The sequence below is a fragment of the Mrakia frigida genome, assembly GCF_051309035.1.
Source record: "Mrakia frigida strain ATCC 22029 unplaced genomic scaffold BDY24scaffold_23, whole genome shotgun sequence".
NCBI lineage: Eukaryota > Fungi > Basidiomycota > Tremellomycetes > Cystofilobasidiales > Mrakiaceae > Mrakia > Mrakia frigida.
Window position 1 is genome coordinate 464,051 of NW_027481258.1, and position 24,282 is coordinate 488,332.

At 54.4% G+C, this 24,282-nt stretch overlaps 14 protein-coding genes across 14 annotated transcripts; 6 read left to right on the forward strand and 8 right to left on the reverse strand.

Annotated features, from left to right (window-relative positions):
• Positions 1-125: 125 nt before the first annotated feature.
• Positions 126-561, reverse strand: BDY24DRAFT_416800 (uncharacterized protein; the record flags this gene model as incomplete). The annotated part of the gene is made up of 3 exons (XM_076643630.1): positions 126-149; positions 236-331; positions 418-561. 3 exons carry the CDS (start codon positions 559-561, stop codon positions 126-128), a joined length of 264 nt encoding a protein of 87 aa, XP_076495061.1.
• Positions 562-710: 149 nt separating this feature from the next.
• PRO2 (glutamate-5-semialdehyde dehydrogenase) lies at positions 711-2,535 on the reverse strand (the record flags this gene model as incomplete). The annotated part of the gene is made up of 5 exons (XM_076637479.1): positions 711-828; positions 972-1,450; positions 1,557-1,879; positions 2,006-2,276; positions 2,365-2,535. 5 exons carry the CDS (start codon positions 2,533-2,535, stop codon positions 711-713), a joined length of 1,362 nt encoding a protein of 453 aa, XP_076495062.1.
• A 41-nt stretch (positions 2,536-2,576) lies between these two features.
• BDY24DRAFT_125464 (uncharacterized protein) lies at positions 2,577-3,508 on the reverse strand. The gene has a single exon (XM_076635961.1). The coding sequence runs from the start codon at positions 3,372-3,374 to the stop codon at positions 2,694-2,696; it is 681 nt and encodes a 226-aa protein (XP_076495063.1). The 5' UTR covers positions 3,375-3,508; the 3' UTR covers positions 2,577-2,693.
• On the reverse strand, positions 3,460-4,548 carry BDY24DRAFT_395292 (uncharacterized protein). The gene is made up of 4 exons (XM_076641278.1): positions 4,499-4,548; positions 4,294-4,416; positions 3,958-4,154; positions 3,460-3,877 (listed from the first exon to the last, which is right to left on the reverse strand). Exons 1-4 carry the CDS (start codon positions 4,507-4,509, stop codon positions 3,534-3,536), a joined length of 675 nt encoding a protein of 224 aa, XP_076495064.1. The 5' UTR covers positions 4,510-4,548; the 3' UTR covers positions 3,460-3,533.
• Positions 4,549-5,752, reverse strand: BDY24DRAFT_395293 (uncharacterized protein). Its single transcript, XM_076641279.1, has 5 exons — positions 5,616-5,752; positions 5,441-5,540; positions 5,315-5,365; positions 5,219-5,238; positions 4,549-5,137 (listed from the first exon to the last, which is right to left on the reverse strand). Exons 1-5 carry the CDS (start codon positions 5,619-5,621, stop codon positions 4,691-4,693), a joined length of 624 nt encoding a protein of 207 aa, XP_076495065.1. The 5' UTR covers positions 5,622-5,752; the 3' UTR covers positions 4,549-4,690.
• A 378-nt stretch (positions 5,753-6,130) lies between these two features.
• Positions 6,131-8,319, reverse strand: BDY24DRAFT_330472 (Aspartate/glutamate/uridylate kinase; the record flags this gene model as incomplete). The annotated part of the gene is made up of 6 exons (XM_076637119.1): positions 6,131-6,814; positions 6,921-7,286; positions 7,375-7,400; positions 7,501-7,562; positions 7,649-7,759; positions 8,084-8,319. Coding segments are annotated over 6 exons (1,485 nt in total), but the record flags the coding sequence as incomplete, so codon positions are not given.
• Positions 8,320-8,805: 486 nt separating this feature from the next.
• Positions 8,806-9,356, reverse strand: BDY24DRAFT_416805 (uncharacterized protein; the record flags this gene model as incomplete). The annotated part of the gene is made up of 4 exons (XM_076643631.1): positions 8,806-8,838; positions 8,929-9,063; positions 9,151-9,168; positions 9,273-9,356. The coding sequence occupies 4 exons, from the start codon at positions 9,354-9,356 to the stop codon at positions 8,806-8,808; spliced, it is 270 nt and encodes an 89-aa protein (XP_076495067.1).
• An 861-nt stretch (positions 9,357-10,217) lies between these two features.
• Positions 10,218-11,629, forward strand: BDY24DRAFT_395302 (uncharacterized protein). The gene is made up of 3 exons (XM_076641280.1): positions 10,218-11,272; positions 11,347-11,367; positions 11,444-11,629. Exon 1 carries the CDS (start codon positions 10,426-10,428, stop codon positions 11,248-11,250), a length of 825 nt encoding a protein of 274 aa, XP_076495068.1. The 5' UTR covers positions 10,218-10,425; the 3' UTR covers positions 11,251-11,272; positions 11,347-11,367; positions 11,444-11,629.
• A 555-nt stretch (positions 11,630-12,184) lies between these two features.
• Positions 12,185-14,133, forward strand: BDY24DRAFT_395304 (uncharacterized protein). Its single transcript, XM_076641281.1, has 5 exons — positions 12,185-12,798; positions 12,992-13,203; positions 13,323-13,679; positions 13,776-13,823; positions 13,926-14,133. The coding sequence occupies exons 1-5, from the start codon at positions 12,237-12,239 to the stop codon at positions 13,974-13,976; spliced, it is 1,230 nt and encodes a 409-aa protein (XP_076495069.1). The 5' UTR covers positions 12,185-12,236; the 3' UTR covers positions 13,977-14,133.
• A 255-nt stretch (positions 14,134-14,388) lies between these two features.
• On the reverse strand, positions 14,389-14,907 carry BDY24DRAFT_416808 (uncharacterized protein; the record flags this gene model as incomplete). The annotated part of the gene is made up of 3 exons (XM_076643632.1): positions 14,389-14,621; positions 14,756-14,794; positions 14,892-14,907. The coding sequence occupies 3 exons, from the start codon at positions 14,905-14,907 to the stop codon at positions 14,389-14,391; spliced, it is 288 nt and encodes a 95-aa protein (XP_076495070.1).
• Positions 14,908-15,182: 275 nt separating this feature from the next.
• BDY24DRAFT_395309 (U6 snRNA-associated Sm-like protein LSm6) lies at positions 15,183-15,991 on the forward strand. The gene is made up of 4 exons (XM_076641282.1): positions 15,183-15,290; positions 15,442-15,496; positions 15,601-15,714; positions 15,799-15,991. Exons 1-4 carry the CDS (start codon positions 15,216-15,218, stop codon positions 15,828-15,830), a joined length of 276 nt encoding a protein of 91 aa, XP_076495071.1. The 5' UTR covers positions 15,183-15,215; the 3' UTR covers positions 15,831-15,991.
• A 222-nt stretch (positions 15,992-16,213) lies between these two features.
• BDY24DRAFT_342432 (uncharacterized protein) lies at positions 16,214-17,511 on the forward strand (the record flags this gene model as incomplete). Its single annotated transcript, XM_076637483.1, has 6 exons — positions 16,214-16,316; positions 16,427-16,516; positions 16,768-16,949; positions 17,063-17,158; positions 17,258-17,284; positions 17,386-17,511. Coding segments are annotated over 6 exons (624 nt in total), but the record flags the coding sequence as incomplete, so codon positions are not given.
• A 4,419-nt stretch (positions 17,512-21,930) lies between these two features.
• BDY24DRAFT_395315 (uncharacterized protein) lies at positions 21,931-23,043 on the forward strand. Its single transcript, XM_076641283.1, has 3 exons — positions 21,931-22,228; positions 22,311-22,345; positions 22,433-23,043. The coding sequence occupies exons 1-3, from the start codon at positions 21,949-21,951 to the stop codon at positions 22,736-22,738; spliced, it is 621 nt and encodes a 206-aa protein (XP_076495073.1). The 5' UTR covers positions 21,931-21,948; the 3' UTR covers positions 22,739-23,043.
• BDY24DRAFT_395324 (uncharacterized protein) lies at positions 23,036-24,033 on the forward strand. Its single transcript, XM_076641284.1, has one exon. It carries the CDS (start codon positions 23,310-23,312, stop codon positions 24,018-24,020), a length of 711 nt encoding a protein of 236 aa, XP_076495074.1. The 5' UTR covers positions 23,036-23,309; the 3' UTR covers positions 24,021-24,033.
• The last annotated feature ends 249 nt before the right edge of the window (positions 24,034-24,282 follow it).

The following is a 24,282-nucleotide window of genomic DNA, read 5'->3' on the forward strand; positions in this document are numbered from 1 at the left end:
CTCAGTCCCTCGAGCTTATACGAACGAAGAACTCACAGAAACGAACGAAGCTCACCGTCTCCCTTCCATCTCTCCTCCTTCACTTCCTCCGTCCCTCCTCCCTCCTTTCAAAGTCTACAGGAGTTCTACCACTTCCTCCCCATCACCTTCTGCACAGCACCAAGAGACCAGTTGACTAAGTTCAGCACACATTCCCCTCCACAGCAAGCTGAAGAAGAGAGGAAACTCAACTCACCTCGACACACCCCTTGAACAGCCCAAACTCCTCCTTGCACATGCCCTTCTCGACGTCCTTGTAGCTCTTCATGATGCATTCGCCGTAGGCTTGGCTCTGAAACATCCAGAGGACTCAAGTCAGCGTACCGAAGGGAGGGAGCGAGCGAAGGAGGAGAAGAGGGAAAGGGAGAGAGAACGAACCGAAGCTGAACACTCTTTGGTGGCAGCAGCGAAGGATCGGATAGGATGCGGGTGCGGGGTGAGGGGGGTTCTGGATCCGTTGGTGCTGGCGAGAAGGGAGGCTGCTGCTTGGGAGGGTTTGGGGAGGGAGGGGGAGGGAGGCATGGTTGGAAGAGGGAAGGGAGGGGAGATGCGAGATGATGGAAGTTGGGAGGGAGATCGAAAAGAAGAAGAGCTCGTTTTCGTTTTGGTTGAAATTGTTTTGTTTTCGAGCGAAGAAAAAGTGCATGGTAGTAGATAGATAGATAGACAGTCTAGAACGGAGCCTTGGTCGCCTCGATAACCTTGTGAACCAACTTCTTGCCTCCCTCCTGCTGGAACTCCCCAGCGGTGTGCCCTCCCTCCGCTTTGCTTCGGACGAGGTACTTGTAGCTGCGACGCAACGATGCAAACGAGCAGAACGAGAAGTAGAGTCAGCTCTTGCAGTGAGGAGCAAGCAAGAAGGACGAGAAAAGAAGAGGGAGGGAGAGGTGGAAGAAGGGACGAAGAACGAAAGCGGAAACGACGCGACTCACATACAAAGTCCATCCAACCCGACCGGTCCCCTCGCATGGGTCTTCCCCGTACTGATCCCCACCTCCGTCCCGAACCCATACCTGAACCCATCCGAGAACCTCGTACTCGCGTTCACGAAAACTCCCGCCGAATCCACTCCCTTGGTGAACACGCTCACGTTCTTCTCGTCCTCCGTCACGATCGTGTCCGTATGGTGGGACGAATGGGAGTTGATGTGCTTGATCGCTTCTGAGAGGGATCCAACGACCATGACGGAGAGAGTAGGGGAGAGGTGCTCGGTGTGGTAGGTTTCGGGGGTGGAGGCGAGGAGGAGGTGAGGAGAGGAGTTGGACGGGATGGAGGAGAGGGTGGGCGGGTCGCAGATGAGGGTGATGTTGTTGGCGAGGAGGTGGAGGGAGAGGGAAGGCCAGAGGGTGGAGAGGAGGGAGGAGTGGACGAGGAGGGTTTCGAGGGAGTTGCAGGCTGCTGGGTAGTTGAGCTGAGAGGAAAAGGGAAAGGAAGGAAAGGTGAGCTCAACGTTTCTCTCCCTTCCTTCCCTCTCTCCCGCCTCCTTCACCTCCCCAAACCCTCTCTACTGAACTCACCTTCGAATCCACCACAATCCTCTCGGCCTTCTCCTTCACCGCGCTCTCATCCAGATACAAATGGCACAACCCATCCGCGTGTCCCATCACCGGAATTTTCGTCTGATCCTTGATGGATCTCACGAGCGCTGCTCCTCCTCTCGGCATGACCAGATCGATGTATCGATCCTGGGACAGCAACGCGGAGATCTCGTCTCGGGTGGAGACGGTTTGGATGAAGGTCGAAGGGAAGGGAGTGGACGAGAGGGCTTGTTGGATGAGGGAGGAGAGGATGGAGGTCGTGTGGGCGGATTCTCGACCTGGTTTGAGGATGGCGGCGTTTCCTGTGGAGATGAAACGAACGAAGAGACGTTTGAAGGTTAGTATGGGGGAGCTGCTGCTGGAGTTGAGAGATATACAGATCTAAAACCGAGACGAAGAAGAAAAGACGAGAACGACTCGAAACTCACCACTCTTCAACGCCAACGCCGCAATGTTCACCACCACCTCCGGTCTCGCCTCAAAGATCACCAACAGCACTCCGATAGGACACGTCACCCTGTACAGCTCCAAATCCTCATCGAGCTCCCTCGCGTAGGTGACCTGATCCGTAGGACAAGGGAGAGCAGCGACGTCCGTGATCCCAGTGAGGAGGGTGTCGAACTTGGAAGGGGATTGGAGAGACAGTCGAGAGAACAACGAGGAGGAAAGTTTGCCGGAAGCGACGAGGGGTTGGGCGGCCTGAGAGCAACAACAACAACGAACGAACGAAAGAAAGAAAAGGGTGAGCTCATGGGCAGAGAGGGAAAGAAGGGACGTCGAAGCTCACATCCAGATCCTTCTGGTTCGCTTCCAAGATCTCCTGCTTCCGTTCGAGCAGCAGATCCCGAATCTTGAACAAAGCGAGATCCCGCTCCTGAGGGTCCAGGAGCTGGGAAGCCTCGTAGGCTTCTCGAGCGGCTCGGGCGATGGTTTCGGCGGCGGTGAGGGAGGAGGACATGGTTGTTTGAAGGAGACGGAGAGATTCGAGATTCGAGTCAGATCTCGTTTCAGGGAGCGCTTTTTTATCCACCGAGTTCATATTTTTCATCAGAAAAGATTCTCGCACCTGAGAAGAGGGAACTCTAAAGCCCCATAATCGTTTCAACCAAACACAACCTAAATCAAGCCGTCTTCGCCTTCTTGACCATCTCCTCCTCCTCCGTCGTCGTCGTCGCTTTCCTCTTCTCTCCGCTCTCGACAGCAGCAGCAGCAGGGGCAGGGGCAGGAACGACCTTCTTCTTCTTGACCATGCTGGAGAGATCGTTCACGGGTGCCGAGGAGGAGGAGGCCGAGGACGCGGAGGGAGCGAAAGGGGAGGAGGTTTGCTGGGCTTTGGAGGGGAGGAGGTCGGGGAGGGTGGTGGAAGGGAGGGGAGCCGTTCGGAGATCCTCGATCTGACGACGAAGGGAAACAGAACGAGAGAGAGAGAGTTAGTTTTTGGTGTTGAGCTGGAAGCTCGAGAGAGTAGTAGAGAGAAGAACGAAGGAGGAGAAGGAGAGAAGCAAGAAGCAAGCGACTCACCTTCGAATCCAAATCCTGAATCAACTCCTCAATATCCTTCCCCTCCGCCTTCCTCTCCTCCTCACTCAAATCCTCCACCCGATCATTAACCAACCCAGCCTCCACCTCCTCCCCTTTCCCCTTCCCCTTCCCGCTCCCGCTTCCACTCTCAACAGCGTAACTACTGTTCCCCGTCGCGAGCTCCTCCTTCCTCAGCAGCAGCGTCTCCTTCGCCTTGATGAGATGCTCCAGCGCCAGCGGCCTCGATTCAGGCTGAGGGTCGAACTCGAGCGCCATCCCGAGTTTGAGTTGAGCTTCGGAGATCTGGCGGGAGGAGGAAGGGAGGAGGGAGGTTTTGAGCGACAGGGCGGATCGGAAGTCTTCGACTGCTTGGGCGAAGTTTTCTGTTTCGAAAGCGAACGACGAAGTGGGGAAAAGGTTAGCTCCAAGCACCCCTCAGGACTCGTAGTAGAGAGTAAGGGACTCGTGCTCACCAGTCTCCAAAGAGATATCTCCCAAGGTGATCAAACAATCCGCCTCCTGCAACCTCGCCTTCCCTCCCTCCATCTTCCCAAACAGGGCACGAGCGGTATCGAGCACCTCCCAAGCAGCGTTGAAGTCGTCCTCGGGAGCTTCCATCTCGTCTCCTCCTCCTTCCTCGAGGACGGCCGCGGTGGTCGGGGAAGGGAGCTGAACGACGGTCGTGCTGGAGGAAGGAGGTTTGGAGGTTGACCCAGAAGCGGCGGGTTCGTCGTCGGACTGGGAGATGTTGGTGAGTTCCGAGATGATGTTTTTGGCGACTAGACCAACCGTACAAGCCATCGACGTCTTAGAAATCAGCTCGAAAAGAACGAGGGAAAAGAAGGCAAGGACTTCTTACGTTCAGCCTTGCTCCCGACGTCCTGCTCGTCGTCCCCTTCCTCCTCTTCGTCCCCTTCCTCCCCCCCACCGGCTCCTCCAGCCGCTGCTTCCTGCTGCATGACCTGGTTCTGAGCGATCGCGAGCTCGAGGAGAGTTTTCCCGTAGATGAGCAGCAGAGGAGCGCTCTCGGGCGAGAAGTCGCCGTTCTTCTCAGCGCTGGGCCGAAGGGAAGGAGGAAGGAGAGGAAGGAAGGGAGGGAGGTGAGCTCGTTTGGAAGTTTGCTTCTCTCTCTCTCTCTCTCTCTCCTTTTGCTCTCACCTCGAACGAACAAAAGTATAGAAGAGGTCGAACTCACTAAAGCTCCAAAGCTACGGTGAAGGCCTCTGCGGCGTCCTCGTACTTTCGAAGCGCAAACGCTTTGTTCCCGACGTCGAGGTGGGTTTGGAGCGCGTCCGAGGAGGAGGTGGAAGGAGCGGCTCTGAAGAGGGACGAGAAAAGGAACACACAGTTAGTTTGACGAGAAGTAAAGGATCTGCTGTAGAAGAGAGGAAGAGACGTACGAGGTGGACATGTCGAAAACGATAAAGTCGAGAAGAGAGAGAAAAGGGGGATGGACGTGAGAAGGAAGGAAGGAAGGGAGATTTCGAGGTGCTCATTTTCGACGCGTCCATTCTCTGATCGGTCGCCATGACTCCCGTCCCCGTCTTGCGTGTGTTTTTCTTTATCAAAAAAACAGAGTGAACCAACAAGATTCATGAATCCGTATCGTCCTGTATAGAACTCCCCTCGTCAGGTTCCTCACTCCCACTTATCTCGTCATCCAAATCCCTGACCTCCCCTGATCCCTCTTCGCTCTCCTCCTCAGCCATCCGACTGCCCTCCGTCGCGGCACTCGCACTCCCAGCGACGGTTCCCTCCCCTTGCTCACTCTCCTCCTCTTGATCTTCACTCTCACTCCCACTCCCTTCCCCCGCTGGCTCTCCATCCTCGCCCTCCTCGTCCTCGCTCCGATCCTCCTGCGGTCCCCTCTTCGCTCCCGCCATCCCAGGAGGCACTTCCTTGCCCATCTCGTGAGCCAAGAGATCTCTCAGAGCGAGATCCCCCCAGGTGGGTTGCTGCGAGAAGGAGGAGGGGTTCGGGTGGTGGAATGGAGAAGCTCGGGTGGGCTGAGAGTAAGGAGGGCCGTAAGGGTAGGACGGCTGCATTAAAGAAAAGAGAGAAGGGGAGAGTTAGCGTTTTGGTTTAGGAAAGAGGTAGAGGGGGGAGTATAGGGACTGAACGTGAGCTTTAGAAGGCAGAGCTGTATACAAAAGAACGAAAGGGAGTGAGCTTAAACGGAAGGAGTTGTTGAGCTCGAACGAACGAAGCTCACTCACTATCATCGTCGTCCGGTTTGGGAGGATCCAGTTCGGGAGGAACAGAGATCACTAACACGACCACAAAGTCGACAAAAGATCAGTCTTAGGAATGCCATACAGTCAACTAGGACAGGTCTAGTTCACCGTCATCGAAAGGAGGGATGATCCCAAAGTCGTCCTCGTCCGGAAAGTCGAGAGCGAGCAGAGCACCGTCCGACATGTAGAAGGAGGAGTAGCGGCCGTCCTAAGAGGAAGAAGGAGAGAAGGTTGTGAGTTTGGATGAGAGGAGAGGGGACGGGGAGAGGAGAGGTGTACGAACAGCCATTGGTGGGAAGGGAGGGTGGGAAAGAGGGTTGAAGTGGTTGCGGAGGAAGGAAGGAGAGGGAGAGAGAGAGGTGAGCTTTGGTTTCACGGCTCGGAGTTTCCTTTCTCTGCCTTTGTTTTTTTTTCGAGTTCTCGGTCTTAATTTCGCTTGCCGATGGAGATCCTGATTTCGAACAGAGGACCAACCTTTCTCTTCTCGAGCTCTGTTTTTTTTTCCCTCAGCCCGCCGCCTGTTTCTCCCTCTTCGACTTTCTCTCGTCCCTTGGTCGTTCGTCGTCGATCTCATCGCGTTCTCTCTTCTTCCTCGACCGCTTTCCTTACCACCCCATCTTCCTCGTACTTCCCGATCCTCAAACCGAACCCTCCCTCTTTTTCTTCCCAAACTCGTTTTCCAAAAAAGAGATTCCAAGACTACATAATTCGACTACTTCGCGTCCGTTCCTTCGTAAGAAAAACAACTTCTCTCCCCTCCCCTCCTCAAAAAAGCTAGACTACTCTACTCTACTTCAGACGGTGAGGAGGAACCGAAGGTCCCACCGGCAAGTACGACCTCTCGATCCTTCCCTTCTCCTCAAACGTCGCGATCGCCCTCTCCACCTCCTTCACGTCGTGGATCCCGTACCAGAACAAACTCTTCCCCGCCCTCGTGAAGCTCCCATCGGCCCTCTCGAAATGCCAGGCCCTGTTCTCATCGTCCGCCTTGGCCGTCCAGAACAGCTTCCTGTGGTCCTTCCTGATGGCGGAGAAGACGTTGTCGACGACGTTGTTGAGCACTCCGTTCCTGGACGCGAGGAACTTGGTCAGAACGGGGACCTCTCCCTCCGGGTGACTGACGACGGCGACGACGTCGAAGGGTTCGTCTCCGTAGACGGTGTAAGGGGTGGTTTGGAGGTGACTGAACTCCTGAGCGACCGAGGTTCGACCGGAGAGGACGTCCGGGTCGAGGGAGGCGAAGACGGAGCGAAGCTTGTCGGTTCCGACGGTTTCGATCGAGGAGGCTTTGTAGAGCTTGTAGCCTCGTCGAATGAGGGTTCCCGCTCCCGAGTCGGTGAAGAGCTCCTTCTGGATGTTGTCGGCCGAGATGATGGCGACGGAGGAGGACCGAGGGAGGAAGTCGAGGAGGTCCTTGATCTCTCGGAGCTTGAGCTTGGTGCCGTATCGGACCCAGGATTCCTTCATGAGGTCGTCGTACTCCTAGAGGTGGGCGAAAGGAGAAACGTGAGCGAAGATGGTGAGTCAGATCTCGAAGGAAGGCGAGGAAAACGACGAGGAGATGGGAAAAGGGAACCGCTCGACTCACCTCATCCAAGTTGATCACGTCCATCTTCTCTCCAGTAACTCCATGGAAGAGACCTCCCTTTTCGTTGATGTAGAGGACCTTCATGGGCTCGAGGATCTTGGCGAGCTCTCCAGCCGCGATGTCGGCGTTGACGTTGAGGAGCTGACCGTCCTCCGTCTCGGCGAGGGAGGTGAGGATGGGGAGGGCTCCCGCTCGGATGGAAGCCTCGATGGGAGCCTTGTCGACTCGAACGATCTTTCCGACGTAGCCGTACTTCTCCTGGTCGAGGTACTTGGCGGTGAAGACTCCGGTGGGGATGGGTCGAGCTCGGGTTCCGAGGGCTTCGAGGGCGGTAACGAGTCGGAGGTTCTCCTCGAGGAAGACTCGCTGTAGGGAGGAAGGGAAAGAAAAGAGAGGAAGGAAGGAGGGTCAGGAAGGCTTGGGAGACAAAGATGAGATGGAAAGGAAGACGAACTCGGGCGATCTGAAGGGTCTTCGCGTCTGAGGAAGAGAGAAGGAAGGGGAAGGGGAAGAAGAGGTCAGCTCGATTCGAAACTCGCCTTGCTCTTCCCTTGATTAATAGCTTGTTAGGAAGACTCACCGGTGATTCGAATACCATCGATGTAGTCAGGCTCGACTCCCTCAGCCTCAAGGATCTCGTTCCTACAAGAAAGAAAAGCACCGAGGGTCAGGTTTAGCTCGAGAAGGAGAAGAGTCGAGAAGGGAAGAGGAGGAGATCTCTGACTCACAACTGAGGTCCAGCTCCGTGAAGGACGATGGGGTAGAGACCGAGTCGGTTGAGGAAGGAGAGCGAGAGAGCGAGATCGTCGAGCTCGTTGGTGAGGATAGCACCTCCGATCCTGACAGAAGGAAGACGAAGGAAAGGTCAGCGTCTAAGATGGGGAAGGAGGAGGCGAGATAAGGTGAAGGACAGGATTGCATTCTTCTTGCTTCTTGCTTCTTGAAGCTCTTCTGACGCCAGACCTGCATAGGGGTCCTGAGAGTGATATCTTCAGGCTGATAAGGCTTGAAGGTCGATGGAAGATCGTCTTTCTGGCCATCTCCTCGCTCAAAAAGGACGACCTTCCCTTCCTTCCTGCCTTCCTTTCCCGAACGAACCCCACCAGCTTCCGCTCCTCCTACCTAGTGCCCAAGAAAACGCCAAAGGAGAACTTTCCACTCACTTGAGAACGGCGAACTTAGCCTGAGGAAGGACTCCTTGCTTTCCTGACGCTCCAACGCTCGAGTTGGTGAAGATCCTGAGGTATCGCTCGACCTCGTTTCTCGTTCCGAGGGAGTGAAGGAGTCGGATGATGGTCTCCCTGTCCATCTGAGCGACCTCCCTGGCTCCAGAGATGCCTCGCTTCTTGAGCTCGATCCCGATGGAAGAGGACTGGAGGTTGAAGGCGATGTTGGACGAGGGAGCAGGGGAGGAAGGGTTGAGCTTGGGAGAAGCGAGGGAGGTGAGAGCTCGAGCGGAAGACGAGAGTCGAGGGAGGGAAGAGACGGTTCGTCGAAGAGCCGTGGCTGGGATGAGTCCCATGTTGGATAGAGGCAAGGAAGAGAGGATGGGCTGGGGGGGAGATAGGTGGTTTGGTGACTGAAAGTCGAGATGGGAGTTGGGGAGCGAAGAGGAGGAAGAGAGGGGAAGATAAGCCAGGCCATCTCCCAGATTTGACTAGCGCTGGTTGGTCGCTCAAACATTTTCGTAGACTTTTTCGATGACGAACGAGAGAAAAGAGGGTCGTACAATGAACGTGAATCGTGAAAAAATGTGAGCGAGATAAAAATGAAAGCATAGAGAAGTGAGGGCGAGGGAGGAGAAGTGGAGTGGACGATGAGATGGCGCCTCCTCCCTCCCTCTCCACCGTCACCCCTTCAGGATAAGGCGAGATCCGTCTACGATCTACTTGTTGAGAGCAGCAGAAGCAGCTTGGAGCTGGAAGGAAACCGAAAGATGGCAGCGAGAGTCAGTTTCTCGATCAAGACGTCAATCTCCTTGTCCTCCCCCATCGAGACGAAAACTCACCTCCTCCCTCGACTTGGGCTTCTCCAGAGACTCAGCGATGTCCTTGGAAGGGACGTAAGGATCTCGGGCTCCAGTAGCGGAAGCCTTTCCAGAGCCAGCTTGAAGGGCGGGATCAGTCTCAGGGTTGTTGGTGGTCTGTAAGGAGAGACAAGAGGGAGAGCAAGAGTGAGCTTGAACCGATCGATCCTTCGCCCCAAAGAGCTGCAGAACAGAGAGACTCACAGCAGGGTGAGGTTGAATCTGGATAGAGAGAAGAAGCAGGAGGAGGTCAGTAAATTATCGTTCGAGAGGTGGCGGTCAGCAGTCAAGGGACGTGGTGAGCTCGAACGAGAGTGGAAACGAACGGTGAATTCCTGTTCCTTGTCTTCTTTGGTTCCGGACATGATAGAGGAGATCTTTTGAGAGATAGCGGTGGGGTTGAGGTTCATGAAAAGTTGGGGGGGTGGTGAGCGTTGAGGGGAAGAGGGCACAAAGAAGGAAGGGTCCAGGAAGGACCGAAGGGAGGGCCGGTGTTGCGAGTAGTGATGTCATTTCTGAAGGAGATGGCCGAGACAAAGAAAACTTTCCTTTCAGATTTCGAGAGTAATCTTGTCGTTGAGCAGCTTTCACGCAGAGAAATGGTGATAGAAACGCGTCGTCAACGAGCTCTCGTTCGCAAAGGGTTATGGAGGTCGACGTCGACTCGTTCCCTTTCCTCGAACTCCCATCTGCCTCAGCAACAGCTTTTACTTCCACCTCGCTCCTCCGGAAGCCTCCAGTATCCCTCGGTGACCCCTTTCCCCTGCATCTCGATGATTCACTCCCAAAAGGACGACGACGAGACGACGCTGCTCTCCTCCCTTGCTTCTTCCTCCCTCTCCCTCTCATCTCCCCTTCCCTCCTCCTCTTCTCCTTCTCCTCCTTCCCTCCTCGCTCAAACTAAGCGTTGCGAGTACTGTCAGAAGTCGATCCAGAAGGCCCTACTTTGCTCGCGATGCAGGCTTCCCTACTGCTCTCCAGCTTGTCAGAAGAAGGTGAGCTTCGACCCTCCTCCTTTCCCTTTCTTCCGAGCTGATTTTTGCTTTCTTTCTTCTCCTTCCTCTTTCAGGACTGGAAGCTTCACAGGACTAGATGTACTCCTGTTACGTCCATTCAACAAGTTGATCGTCATCTTCCGGGTGAGTCTGCATCTCTGGTAAACGAAAAGACGAACCTCATCGAATCCGCCCTCCCTGACTCCCCTGCCTTCCCGTCCTCTTCCTTACTCCCAGAGCTCCCCCTCGAAGTCCTCGAACGAATCCTCCGATACACCTTCTTTCGACGAACCCCAACCACTCCCTCCTCGGATCCCTATCCTCTTCGAAACACGACCCATCTCCTCCTCGTCTCCAAAGCCTTCCGCGAGCTCTGTCTCCCCATCTTCTTCCACTCCGTCACCCTCGCTCGTCCCTCGGACTACATCACCTTCTTCGATCCCGAGAACGGACTCTTTTCCGGCGGAGAGCATGGACGGAAACGATGGGACTACGTCAAGGAATTCTGCGTGGTCGCCGACGTTCGTCCTCCCTCGCTCGTCACGTACTCGGACATGGGAATGCCAACCTTCCTCGTCCGCCTCGAAACTCCAGCCAGGTCGCCTCGCAACCCTCTCGACCTAGTCTGCATCCTCGAACCACGCTCCCCCTTCTCGCCTCCAGAGAAGGATCCAGACGTTCGTCGACTCCTCTCCTCCGCTCGGAAGGACGCTCTCCGTCTACGCGCCGTAATCCAGGAGTCGGTCGAAACGGAATTCCAGGGTGCTGTGGAGATGATGTTTGGCAACGAGGAGACTCTGGCGCTCTCTGCTGCAGTAGTTTTCCCGAGGGAGGTGGAGGAGGGCGTGGTGCAGACGTTGGACGAGACCGTTTTGGGATGGATTCAGGAGGAGAGGAAGGCGGCGTTGGGGCAGTTCCTTCGAGCAGGGAGACCTCGCCAGCTGGTTCTTTCGGCGGATGGATCGTCTCTCTACAGCGAGAAGGAGGTCGGACAGTTTTCGGAGTCAGAGTCGCACTGGACGGACGAGGCGGAGTCGCCGCTGTCGGGTTGCACGATCGTCGTCCATCGGTCGTCGCGTCGATTGGAGAACACCCAGATCTCTCCCATTTTCCTCTCCCGCGCTCTCGTTCACGGCCGACTTCGAGGATTCGTCGGACAGAAGAAGGTTCGACTCGTCGGCTTCTCGGAAGAGTTCGTCAACTCCTTCACGTCGGAACTGGAGACTGGGCAGACTTCGGCGACGGAGGGAGAAGCTGGTCGATGGAGATTCGAGGGAGAGGTCGAGGGAGATGCAAGGTTCTTGTTTGAGGAAGGTGACGAAGGTCGATGAGTGAGTCTACTCCTTTCCTCGTCTTACCTATTCCGTCTCGAGAGCTGACCTTTTCTTCTGCTCTTCCCGCTCAGAGAAACGTCTCAAGTCGAAAAGTGAGCTTCGCACGACGCGTCTTCCATCTCTCTCACCTCAGCTGACTCCGTTTTCTTGACCTTTCTTTCTCGACAGTCTTTTCCTTGGGGTTTCCGATGTTGAGGAGGGCATTCAACGTAGTGAGGAGCAAGGTTGGAAGAGGAGGAGGAGGCAGGGGAGGAAGTGGCCGAGACGAGTAGGGTTCGAGAGGGCGTTTTCGAGCTGCATCTAGTGGAGACTATCTTTGATGTATTAAGTTTACTATGAATAGTATAGGAGTTTATGACGGCTGCTGGTCGAGAGAAGCTGCTTCAGTATGAAAGCAGAAGCGCGTCGGAGATGGGTCAAGTTCGAGGAGGGATAGAAAGAATGGAGAGTGCTCGTCTCATGGAAGTAGTGATCAGAGCTTCAAAGCACCATTGGTTCGACCAGCCAGCTCTTGCTCCGCTGGCACATAGTTGGGAGGTCGAGATCCGAAGAAACGAGTCTGAGTCGCGTCGTCGACGCTCGTTGCTGTCCTTCCCTCCTTTCCCCGTCCTCTGAGGATCTCGTGCTGTGTGATTCGGATCTCAGTACATCTCATCTATGTACGCAGCACTCGCGTATCCGTTGATTATACAACTTCGAGCCCTCGCTCGGTCGTTGAGAAGCCGACTTCGAGTCCGCCTTCCTCCAGCAAAACTTCCTCGTTGCCTTCAGGCACCAGAAACCTCGCTGTCGAACCTACAAGGGAGGTGTACATACCACTTTGAGAAAATTTGGACAAAAGGGTCCAACTTGACGAGGGATTTCCAACCGTATCGAGTCAATCGCGAGCTCACACGATAAGATCTTTCCGATCCTTCCTCCAACCGTCACCTTCACCCCTCCTCCCCTTCATCTGCCAAACATGTTCGCCCGACGAGCCACCGCCCCTCTCTCTACCCTCCGAAGGTCTCTCGTAGCCTCTTCTTCCTCCCTCGTCACCCCTATCGCTCGACGAACTCTCGTCTCCTCTCCTTCCTACCTCCTCCCCTCCTCCCCTTCCTCCCTCCCTCTCCGCTCCTTCGCTACCGCCTCCCCCTCCTCGACTCCTACGCTCACCACTCCTCTCAAAGTAGCTCTCATCGGAGCTCGAGGATTCACCGGCTCCAACCTCATCAAGCTCATCGAGTCTCATCCTTACTTGACTCTCTCTCACGTCTCTTCTCGTCAAAACGAAGGTCTCCCCCTCGAAGGATACACCAAATCTCAACTCACCTACTCCAACCTGAGTCCCGAGGAGGTCGGAAAGATGGAGGAGAGGGGTGAGGTGGACGCTTGGGTCATGGCTCTGCCGAATGGAGTCTGCAAGCCTTTCGTCGACGCTATCGAGGCGGCGGCTGCTAAGAAGGAGGCGAAGGAGGGAGGAGTGATTGTTGATTTGGGAGCGGATTACAGGTTCGAGAAGGGGTGGGACTATGGATTGCCTGGTTAGTAGGAGTTCCTTCGCTTCATCTCTCGCTTTTTGGGGAGTTCTGGGGCCGCAGAGGGACAATCTGGAGGATGGAAGCAGGGAGGGAGGAAGAGTTGAGCTCGCTCTCTTTCCTTTTCCTCGCCGTGGCCACGCTTCCGAGCTTGCAAAACTTCACTCTGACTCCCCGTTTGTATTTTCTCGTGTTATAGAGCTCTACTCTCGAGAGGCTCTTCGATCCTCCAAGCGAATCGCCAACCCAGGATGCTTCGCTACCTCCTCCCAACTCCTCCTTGCTCCCTTGCTTCCTTACCTCGACGCCGCCAACCCTCCTTCGATCTTCGCCGTCTCTGGTTACTCGGGTGCTGGAACCAAGACTGGACCTGCCGGAGAGGACGGAAAGCCTACTACTGTTTCCAAGGTGGTGAGTCGAGCGCTTCTCTCTTCCTCCCTTGCCGGCTCCTTCGTTTCGTTCGAGCTCACCAAAACCCCTTCTCTCCCTCTCTTCTCTTCGTTTCATTCTCCCTTCTTCTTCCCACCCAGTCTCCCGAATCCCTCCGAGGAGCCATCAAGCCCTACGCTCTCACCGACCACATCCACGAGCGTGAAGCCTCTCACCACCTCTCCTCCATCGCTCCCTCTCCCTTCAAACTCGCCTTCGTCCCCTCCGTTGGGCCCTGGTTCGCTGGAATCATCTCGGTCGCTACCGTTCCCCTTTCCAAGGAGATGAGGTTCTCTGAGATCAAGGAGCTCTACGAGGAGAAGTACGGGAAGGAGAAGATGGTTACGCTGCTCGAGGGTGGGAAGGGAGTGGTTGACGTCAGGGACGTCGAGGGACAGCATGGATGGACGATGGGTGGGATTCAGGTGCACAGCGAGGGAAAGAGGGTTGTGGTTGTTGTGAGTTTGGTCGTCTCGGTTCTACTCTTCGTTCCTCAACGGTTCGAATCGAACGTCGAGCTCACCACTCTGTTTTCCTCTTTTCTCTCTCTTCAGGGAGCGCTTGATAACCTTCTCAAGGGAGCCGCTACTCAGTGCATTCAGGTAAGTGCTTCCGCTCCATCTTGGTATTTTCCTGCTCTCCTTCCTTCAAATCTGACCCTCTCTCGCCCTCCCTCGTTACCTCGTCGCGTCTCTCTCCTCCAGAACCTCAACCTCGCCCTCGGCTACGACGAGTACGACGGAATCCCTCTTTAGATCTCTTAATATCTTCCGTCCTACAGCTCGTTGTGTACATACGAGAATACCTCTTTTCGAAGTGAAGTCTCCGGCCCCTCGTCGAAAGGGCAGTCGATGTCGAGACGCGAAGGTTCAGCAACCGCGAAACTTTCTTCTCTCTTCCCTAGAAAATAGCAGAAAGATAATCATCTAGATCTGAAAGAAAGAGGTAAGGCAGAAGCGTCCCAGCGAGGAGGACGAATCCGAACTAAAGGCCAAAAAGGGACGTGCGCGACGACGCTGCTGCCTCTGAAAGGGCCATCGGCGGCCGAAATCGGTCGAAAGCCTACTTAGATGAGGCCAACGAGTCAGAAATCTACGAGAAGAAGGGAGAGGGGAGGTCAGCCTGAGACTCGCCTCCTTCACATATCTCCAGAGCTGCCTTCCGTTCTTATCTTCGTTGAAGATGCCCCCCCCAGTCATCGATGAAGGTGATGTAGTCGGAGGGTCGAGCGATGGTGATGGATTGGAAGAAGAGGGGGAGACAGAGCTCGCGAAAGGCTTTGGAGACGAGGAGGAGATGGGTCGTGTTTCGAAGAGGGTAGGGATCCGAGAAGGGAGTGGTCGGGGTTCGTCGAGGGAAGGTGAAGGTGAGGATATGTCGAAGAACTTCGAGAGGGATAGCTGCATAGAAAGAGGAACGAGGAGAAGGAAGGAGACGATGGTCAGAGTGCGTCCAGCTCCCTTTGTCTCTTCGACCAATCGTCCTACGAGCAGACGACGGCCCTAGGCAAAATACAAAACAAATGAACACGTACCTGGCATCTGCGATCCTGTTTTATGAGGCATTCCTGAGGCTTGATCGAGGAGGGAGGGAGGGGCGAAGGAGGAGGAAGGAGGGAGGAGCGAGGTGCTCGAGAGTCGGCGAGATCAAGGCCTCCGAGAGGTCGGTACTCTCGGGATTCGACATGGTTGAGGATTCAAGTGAGTTGAAAGGGAGTTGGAAGCCTCGAGGTAGAGAATCTCCAAGAATTTTCCTGGGAGAAGGATGCGGTTGAAGGTCGAAGAGTTGGAGGAATCGAACTTGACCTCCTCGAGACCTTCGTGTCGAGCTCACCTCAACCCACATCCCTCTTTCCAACAAACTCCCACCTCCCACTTTCTCGTGAGTACATTTCGATTTTGTTATACTCGAAATCGCTCAAACTCACTTTCTTTTCTTCGTTCTCGTCTCCTCGAAGCAGCCTCCTCCCTCCTCCTCCTCCCTTCTCGACGATCATGTCCGACTCTGCTCCTTCCCCTCCTCCAGCTGAGGCTCCCGTATCCGCAGGTGGACCTTCAGGTTTCCTCAAGGTACGCTCTTATCCTTCATGCCAACCTGGATGTCTCCTTACGTTCAGGACACGGACGATTAGAGCTGTCCGAAGAGCTGAACGAAGTCGAGCTGACCTTCTCTTCTCCTTCCCTCCCTCCATCTTTCGTTCGCTCTTCTTTCTTTCCTCAGGCCGTCGTAGGCAAGGAAGTCGTCGTTCGTCTCAACTCTGGAGTCGACTACAGGGGTGAGTTCCATTGTCCTCTTTTCAAAAAGGAAGAGAAAGAAGGGAGAACGACAAAGCTCAAAGCTCACCCTTCCCTCCTCCTCCTCCTTCTTTCGATCTCGCAGGCATCCTCTCGTGCCTGGACGGGTACATGAACATCGCTCTCGAGCACACGGAGGAGTATGTGAACGGTGTGAAGAAGAACGACTACGGGGATGCCTTCATCAGGGGGAACAACGGTCAGTTCTGTTCATCTTGACACTTCGAGGGCTGAGAGAAACGTCGAAGCTGATTCTCTCTTCTCGTTTGGTTCGGTGACGCAGTGCTTTACATATCTGCTGCCGACTCGATATGATGAGGAGATTAGGGACTGCTTTGTTCTTTGTATTACTCGGTGGTTTGAGCGAAAGAGCGAAGGAAGGGCTGGAGGGAGAGAGGGAGGGAGAGGGAGGAACGCGAGCTCACCGTTCTATGAGGACGATCTCTCGTTCTCTCTCGTCCCTGCCTCTACGCGTCGGTTTCTCTCGGGGTAGAAGAACCTTGAAGTCTTCATGTTTCCTAGCTCGTCTCTGCTGCTCGACTTCGACGGCGTTACTAACCTCCCTTCGAGTCGCGCGACATCTCTCTTCCTTCTGCTGACATCAGCTCTCCCTCCCCTCCCTCCTTCCGTCAAAGCCTACCAATGGATCGATACTCCTCCCTCCCCGTCGACCCCTCTCACCAACGTCACTCCCGTTCAGCAAGGAGTGGAACTGGGATGACGAGCAGGAGGTGAAGAAGGGGTACTATGGAGAGATAGAGGAGTTGTTGAAGAGAGTTACCGGGTGTGCAAGGGTTGTTAGTGAGTGCTCAAGAGGTGGGGTTAGGGAGAAGGAAAGGGGGAAGAGAGGAGAGGAAGAATGGAGGGCTGACGAGAGGTTTTGGCGTTCTTGGGTTCGGTTTGGTTTACAGTTTTCGATCATACTGTTCAAAGGACTGCTAGAACGGAGGACGAGGAGGATAGCCCCACCAAGAGACATCCTGTTCCTGCTGTTCATATTGGTGAGTCCTCGTTCTTGTTCGGTTTTCTTTCGTCGTCGCGTCGTGTCGTCGTCTCGTCCCTTTCTTTCGATCTCAAAGGACTGACCATCTTTCTTCTTCTTCTTCTTCTTCCTCTCCTTGCTACTGTTCAGACCAAAGTTCGTCCCTTCCTCCCTCTCCACCCCTTCGCCGCTCGTCGCGTCTCTTTTCTTTCCGCTCCAGCTGACTTTTCTTCCTTTCCTCCCCTTGTTGCGCCTCCTCTTTCTCTCCAGCCCCAAAGGCAGGCCTCGCACGACTTCACAAGCATCTCGATCCCGCTGACGTCCCAGCCGCTCTCGCTCATCGATCTCAACTCATCAACGTCTGGAAACCTTTGGGGGATCCCGAGAAGACGACCGTCGAGGATTGGCCGCTTGCGATCGCAGATGCGAACACTGTGAAGGATGAGGATAAGGTGAGTTCGCTCTGCTTGTCGAGGTATGGGAGAGAGAGAATGGGAGAGGGAAGAGTGAGGAAGAGTTCGAACTGACCCTCTCTTCTCCCTTGACGCGGCTTCGTCCCAAACAGATCCCCTGCGACCTCGTCTCCAACGTCTACCCTACTGGAGAAACCTATCGAGTCCTCTACTCGAATCAGCACAAGTGGTACTACCTCGCTCGTCAGGTTCGTCTCTCTCTCTCTCTCCCTCTCTGTCTTGCTCGGCCCTTCTACTCGGACCGAAAGCTGAAACTCGCCGCGTCTCTCTTCCCTCTTGATCATCAGACTCCCAAGGAGTACATCCTCATCAAGGTCCGCACCCTTTCTCACTGCTCAGCCCTCTCCGACCCTCGCCTCAATACAAACTACGAGCTGACTCGACGCGTCTTCGCTCCCTCCTTCCTCTCCTTCAGTGCTTCGACTCCACCCGACCCGACAAGATCGTCCCTCACACTGCTTTCGATAACAAGGACGCCAGAGAGGGAGCTCCTGGGAGGGAGAGCGTCGAGGTTAGGTGCTTGGTTCTTTACGACGAGTGAGGAGGAGAAGGAGGAGATGGTCAGGTTTTCGACTTGAATCGTTCCTTCCTTTCAGTTCGTTCGTACCCTAGCACACCTTCCATTTACGACTTTCTCTAATTTCGATTGACTACTCAGTTTTGATCTATGGACTTCTCGCTCCTCGGGGAGGAGAAGGAGGAAAGAGGGTTGAGCTCAAGCGAACGAGGGACGACGTTCGGACTCCTTCCTTCCCTAGCATCAAGAGTTTTCGCTCGTGTGGAGACGGATATGGCCGAGCTGCAAGCTTCCTAGTCGAACGTTGTGCTGCTGAGCAAGATGGGAAGGTCGGCTGGAAGGAGAGAGGTCGATCAGCTTCAACCTCTCTTCAGCCCGCGACGTCCTTTCTTCCTCTTCTCTCCTTCCTCCTGACATCTTCGCAGTTCTCTCGACCCTCGGGATGAACATGAGCTGACCCCATTATCATCTGTGTTCGTTCCTCTCTCTCCCAGGCTTCCAAGGTTCGTCTCAATCTCCTCTGCTCTCCCTCCCTCCTCCGTTTCGTCCCAGCTGATCGATCCCGTCCCCTCCTCCTCTCGCACAGATCACCATCAAGCGAATCGAGCGAAACAAGCGAAAATACGTCACCACCGTTCTTGGACTCGAGACTTTCGGTTCGTTTCCCCTTTCCTCCTCCTTCGTTCTTCTCTCTGATCGAAGCGCGTCGAGCTCACCTCTCCCTCCCTCCTTCTTCTCGTTCCCCTTCTCAGGCATCGACCTCAAGAAAGCGTCCAAGATCTTTGCTCAGAAGTTTGCTACCGGATCCAGTGTGACCAAGAACCCTCAGGGTCAGGAGGACATCACCGTTCAAGGAGACGTGACGGATGAGATTGTGAGTCGAGGGTAATTCGCTTTGTTGAGTCGAGTTGAGATTCGCTCCTCCTTTTCTCATCACTGACTGTGCCGTAATTCCCTTCTTTCCAGGCCGACATCCTCCTCGAACCCTCGTCCAAGGAAGCCGCCGTGTTTGGAAAGGCTGGAACGATCCCTGAGAACGCGATCCTCAAGACGGAGGAGAAGAAGAAGAAGGAGAAGCCGATCGAGATCGCTCCTCAGCATATTGCCAAGTAGACTAGGCTCGCTGGATCTAAATGAGGTGTGCTTTGAAGAAACTGAGAGGAGGGAGTAGGGTTCAAGAGAGAAAGAGGCGAGGTGAGAGAGAGGAGAACGAGGAGGAAGAGAAGAGGGGTCAGAGCCGCTGGCTGGGAGAGAGAGAGAGAGAGAGACGATGCTGAGGCAAAGGAAAAGGAGGGCAGTTCGTGAGAGAGATGCGGCGAAGGAGATTCACCGAAGGCAAGCTGCTACGACGCTGCGAGAGGCGGGGAGAGGGGCGGGGAGGGGACGCAGGAGAGAGCGTGTCGAAACGTCGACGCAGGGTACTGATATCTCGAGAAGGAGAGACTCGAGAGGATCCTTTTTTTAGCAGGGGTCTTTGTAGAGTGGGTAGGGTGCCCCGAGTAGAGCAGTAAACGAGGGAGGAAAGAAGATGCGTTGAGGGGAGAGTGGGAAGATGGTTGTCGTTCGATTGAGAGAGGCGTTCGAGAGGATGAGGGACGAGGATTTTCTCGTAGATCAACTTTATAGATTATTAGAAGCAGAGTCTGGACCGGTGAGAAAGAAGCAGCGGGAGGTGAAGGGAAGGAGGCGAGGAGAGGAAGAGGGAGAGAGCCAGAGGGCCGCGTCGGGCCCATCGATTTGACCGCAAACTTTCGGATCTGAAGAAAAGTGGGTTTTTCGACGTTTTTCCTCGTCGAGATCGATTGAATTGGATGAGAAAAAGGTCGGGATGAAGAAGGAGTCGAGAGACGCAAATCTTCACACCCTGCTCCTCCACTCTAGTTCGTATACTTTGAAACGAAAGAAGTCAAAAACAAGGAGAAGAAGGCCGAACGGATTCCGAAGGCAGCTGAGAACGACGAGAGAGCAAATCTTCTCGTCGGAGTGACCCGTTGGAGCCGAGATGAGCGGCGTCGTGGCATCGTAGACAGAGAACACGAACGTCGGAGTAAACATGACGAAGGTAGAAAAGCAAGAAAAGAACGGGCCCGTCTCTCCCGCTCGAAAACGAAGAGCTGGAGGAGGGAGGGAGGAAAACGAGGCGAGAGCAGGTATAGAGAAAAGTCTGGTCAAACGTCAGCTCTCGCTCTTCCTTCTTCCTCTTGATCCGATCCTTCCTTTTCTCTTCGCTCCCTCGAGTGCAAGTCCGCCCTTCGCTCGTCGCGTCCTCGTCGCTCGCTCAGCTTCCAACGCTCGCTGCTCCTGCCACAAAATCGCTAGAGCAACGAGATGACATTCTACCAGAAGATGAGATCTCGATGAAGCTCAGCGTCCACAGAGAGAGAGCAAGTCGCGGGCGAGTCGAAGGCTTGCTGAAGACGTCGCCTCCCTTTGTGGATAACACAACAGTCCGGGATTTATCCTGGACATTCATAAAATTGGAACAATACAGAGAAGATTAGCATTGCCCCTGCACAAGGATGACACGCTGTATCAGAGACGGATGGCTTTCGAGCCACATTATTTTTTCTTTTTGCGTTCGTTCGGACGCGCGCCTTTTTTTTGGCTCTCCTCGCTCTTCCCACGCACTTTTGCCGCATCTCTCACGACGTCATCTGTTTTCTGGCTCTTCCGGTCAGTTTCGTATAGGTGGTTAGACTGGTGGAAGATTATTGAGGGAGCAGAAGGAGATGCGAGGTCACCCCCTCCAACGCGTCTTCCTCCCATTTTCCCACTACATGTTGATCCGTTGGATCTCTTCTTCTCGCTAGCACTTGTTAATCATGTATGAATACGTTTGAGATGCGATTGAAGGGAGTGGGAGCCGAGTGGAAACCTGAGGATGGGAGCAAACGAGGAACGAAGGGCCGTCGACCATCCTTGTGCGGCTTGATTTCCCTTTTCACCCAGCTGAGAGGCAGTTTGAGGGCTGAGATCTTTACGGAACATTAATATGGAATTATGGGGCTCGAAAATGACCGCTGCTCGAGGAGGGACGTCACGAAAATCCAAAACGAAGCGATGGTCGAGGAAAGTGAGAGACGCGTCAATCCTTGTGCGGTCTGTTGGAAGCAACGAAGGGAAAGCACACGCTCAACGACCTACTAGACCTTTTTTCGTTTGGGTCATATGTAGGTTGCCGAAGAGTTTTTTCGAATCGAATCAAAATGAAGCGAGCGAGAGGAGCGAGTTGAAGGGGAGGGGAGGGAACGAGAGGGAGGTCAGGGAATCCTCTTTGGTTCAGCCAGTTTCCACTCTTCTTCTTCGAGGCATCTTCCAAAGTGAATCTTACGTGTATGAATCGAGACTTTGAAGTTTTTAAAGCGAGCGAAAGAGAGGAAAGACGATGTTAAAGGAGGCAAAGTTGGTTCGGGTGTTTGAGACGCGTCCGTCGGTTGTCCTGTCGCTCTTTCTCGCTCGAGACAGATCTCCTGGAGGTCCCGACACAGTTTGGAGGAGCTCACGATCCCCCTGACTCGGCAAGTCCATCGTCACATCTCTCGGTCGTTTCGAAGGGGAGGGGAGACGGGGAGAGAGGACGAGACCATCCTTGTGCGACTCTTTGAAACGCGCCTAGAGTCTCCTTCATCGTAGTAAGAGGTGAACGATGTTGAAAGGAGACGGGTTGCTCTAGAAAAAAAGAAGCTCGAGAAGGGAAAGGGTTGGCCGACTCAACGATGCAGGTTGAGAGGAGGAGAGCCGACTGTCGATGAGCTGTTCTTGGCTCTACTAGATCTCGGAAAGAGGAATTCTATGAGACACGAACGCGTCTTCCAAGAGAGAGGAAGTTGATGAAGCGCTGAACGGGAGCCGAAAGGCGTTTAGCATCGGCCTTGGTTCGCTTTCGGAACGTCCACATCCTTGTGCAAGGGCAATGCTAATTCTCGGTTTGGCCAGCTACACCAGCGAGATTGTGTCGGGACAGTGGTAGTACCCGTATGCTATCTATTTAGGTCCGTTTCAGATTGAAAAGAGTCTAGTTTGAGAGCAAGATGGCCGTTCGAGACGAAAGGAGACGCGTCGGGTCCCGCTGTTGTTTCGCTCCCGAACCCTAGGAAAAGTGCAAACGTGCCAGCGAGCAGGTTTTTCCTCGTTCGATCATGTAGGAAGTAGACTCGAAGGACGGCGGTGACTCCAGCTCGAAAGGTGGGAGGGAGGGAGGGTTGAAGAGAGATCATCTGAGGCGAAGGAGGTCAAAAGATACATCAGGCTTGCTATCCCGTAACCTGGACGCCTCGAGAGTCTAGAAGCTGGATACCCACAAGGAAAATAAGCAAGATCGAACGTGGTGGGTAGAAGGAAAGAAGAACAGGACGGCTCAAAGAGGGAACGACGAATTCGAGGCCCCAGATCGTGAGCTCCTTCCCTTCCTCCCTTCTTCCTTCTTTCTGACCCTCAACCCTCACCTCTCCTTCATCCGAAATGGACTCACCCTCGAAAGTCGAAAAGGAACAACCTAGAGACTTGGAATTCGAGGATCTTCTCGAGAGGATCAAGAAAGGAACGCTCTTCTTTGCTTCCGGTGAGCTTCGACTCCTCCCTTCCCTCCCTTCCCTCCCTTCGCCTTCCGAAGGGCTCTCTCGCCTGGACCTAACAACCCTTCTCCGTTTCTTATCTGTTTCTGTGTTAGAAGAGGAAGAGGAGGAAATGGAGCGTGAAGATCAGTCGTCGTCTCTGAGGAAGAGAACCTCGTCTGCGATGTGTTGGTCTCCTCCGCCTCCTCCCTCGCCCTCTTCCTTTCGGGGCTGACTTGAGCCTTCATCTTCGCCTCTCTGCGACCGTAGCGGAACCTTCTCAGAATCCCAACACCCCCAAGCGAGTACGTTATCTCTCACCTGCTCTGCCGTTCAGCGAGAAGCTGGCGAAGCGCTGACTTCCTCGCCTCCCCTTCCTCCCTCCTCCTCAGCCAACCAGCCCCATCAGAGAGAAGACCGAACAAGTGAGCAGGACTGAAGACTTCTCTTTCTACGTGAGCATCAGTTCTTCCATTGATAAACGTTACAATTGTTTTCCTACCAACCTCACCACTCCCAAACTTCCCCACGAGCAACAAACCCTCGACATCTCATTCCTTCCTCGCCTTCTGCCTCTGCTCCAGCCCTCGGATCTACCCTTCCCAAGCCGTTCTCGAACCAGTCTACCCTCAATGACCTCCACAACATCGCCATGGACTCGTTCGGTTCGAGACTTACGCTCTCGGACGCTGTGCTAGAAGGAGGGGAGTGGTTGTTGAGAGGGACGGTGCAAGGGGACGAGCTCAAAGGAGCCAGGCCTTTCAACTTCATGGGGAGGGGTAGGAACAAGAAGACAGCAAAACGAGAGGCTTATCTCTCACTCCTCTACAGCGCGGAGTCGCCAGGATACCTTCATCGTGTCGGTCTGAAGGCTTTGTGCGTCCTACGTCTCCCTTCCTCTTTTCCTCGTCTTCCTCTCTCTTTCCCTCCTCTCTGAGCTCTGCTGACGGAAGGACTACTTCTCTTACGGATTTGACAGGTCGGGAAGACCGTACAAGACCGAGGGCAAGCATAACTTCCTTTCCTCCTCTGCTCTATCTCCTTCCCTGACCCTTCTTCGACCTCTCCTTTCCCTTTTCCACTCTCCATCTCTCAGAGGACCCAGTCGTGCAGGATACGTTCGACTTCCTTCACAAGTACCCAGAGAGCCTCCAAACGGCGTTGAGTCCTTGTCCTTCTCTCCTCATAGAGACCGCTCTGGCAACGCGCCTGACTCTCCTTCTTCTCCTCCTTCCTCCTCTCTCGCTCGACGCAGGATCGTCGTCCAGGATGCTTACAACAAGACGACGAACCAAGACGATAAGGATGCCATTCGCTCGGCATGGCCTCATTTCTTCTCTTCTCTTCCTCAACAGACGCAGGGTCAGTTCGTTTCCTTCCCCTCTCCGCCTCCTCTCTCGCCTCTCTCCTTCTCACGCTCTCCCCTCTGTTCTTCTACGTACTATCCCTCTCCTTACGTACACAGATATCTCTCCTCTCACCGAACAACAGCAGAGACGTCTCAGGGACATCCAACATCCAACGCCTGAAGGATCAGGACCCCGTTGCCTTCGCGTAAGTCTCGAGCTCTCTTCCCCTCTTCCCGAGAGTCGATATGCTGACGAAGTCTTCTTCTTCTCCTCCCATCCCCAGCGAATGGATTCAGTCGTCCGAAAACTTCGTTCTCGGTCGATGGGGATCAGACGCTCATTCCACGTTCGTTCGAGACGTCACCTCTCACATGGGGATCTGAACGGTCTCCTCGTCTCTTTCTTGCTTTGCACTCTTTCTTCTCTTAACGATGTCTATGCCTTTCTCTTGTCAAGTCACGTACTTCTTCGATCTCCGCAGAGCTCATCATTGTCCAAGAACGCACAGAGAGGGAGAAAAGAAAAGGGACCGCGTGTGAGGATTGAGCGTAGGGAGTCTCGAGAGTTCAGGAGGGATCAGCAGATGGTTTGTGGGACTATCAGGTGCTTGCGAGAAGGGAAGGAGGTGTGAATCCAAAGGTGTGTCAAGATAGAGGTCAAGGGAAAGGAGGCAGAAGGCCTCCTTTTATAGGAAACGAGAGGGTTCGGGCTCGGGCATCGAAACCCAGAGCTCGGGCAGTAACCAGTAACTAGAAATGTGTAGAAAGACAAAGAAAGAGCTAGAAGGAAGAGGGGAAGTGGAGAAAGGAGGCCGAGCAAGGCTCGGTCGAGTTGAGAGAGAGACGCGACGCGTCGAGCGACCGGGCTCAGCTTCTTAAGGAACGCCTGAAAGA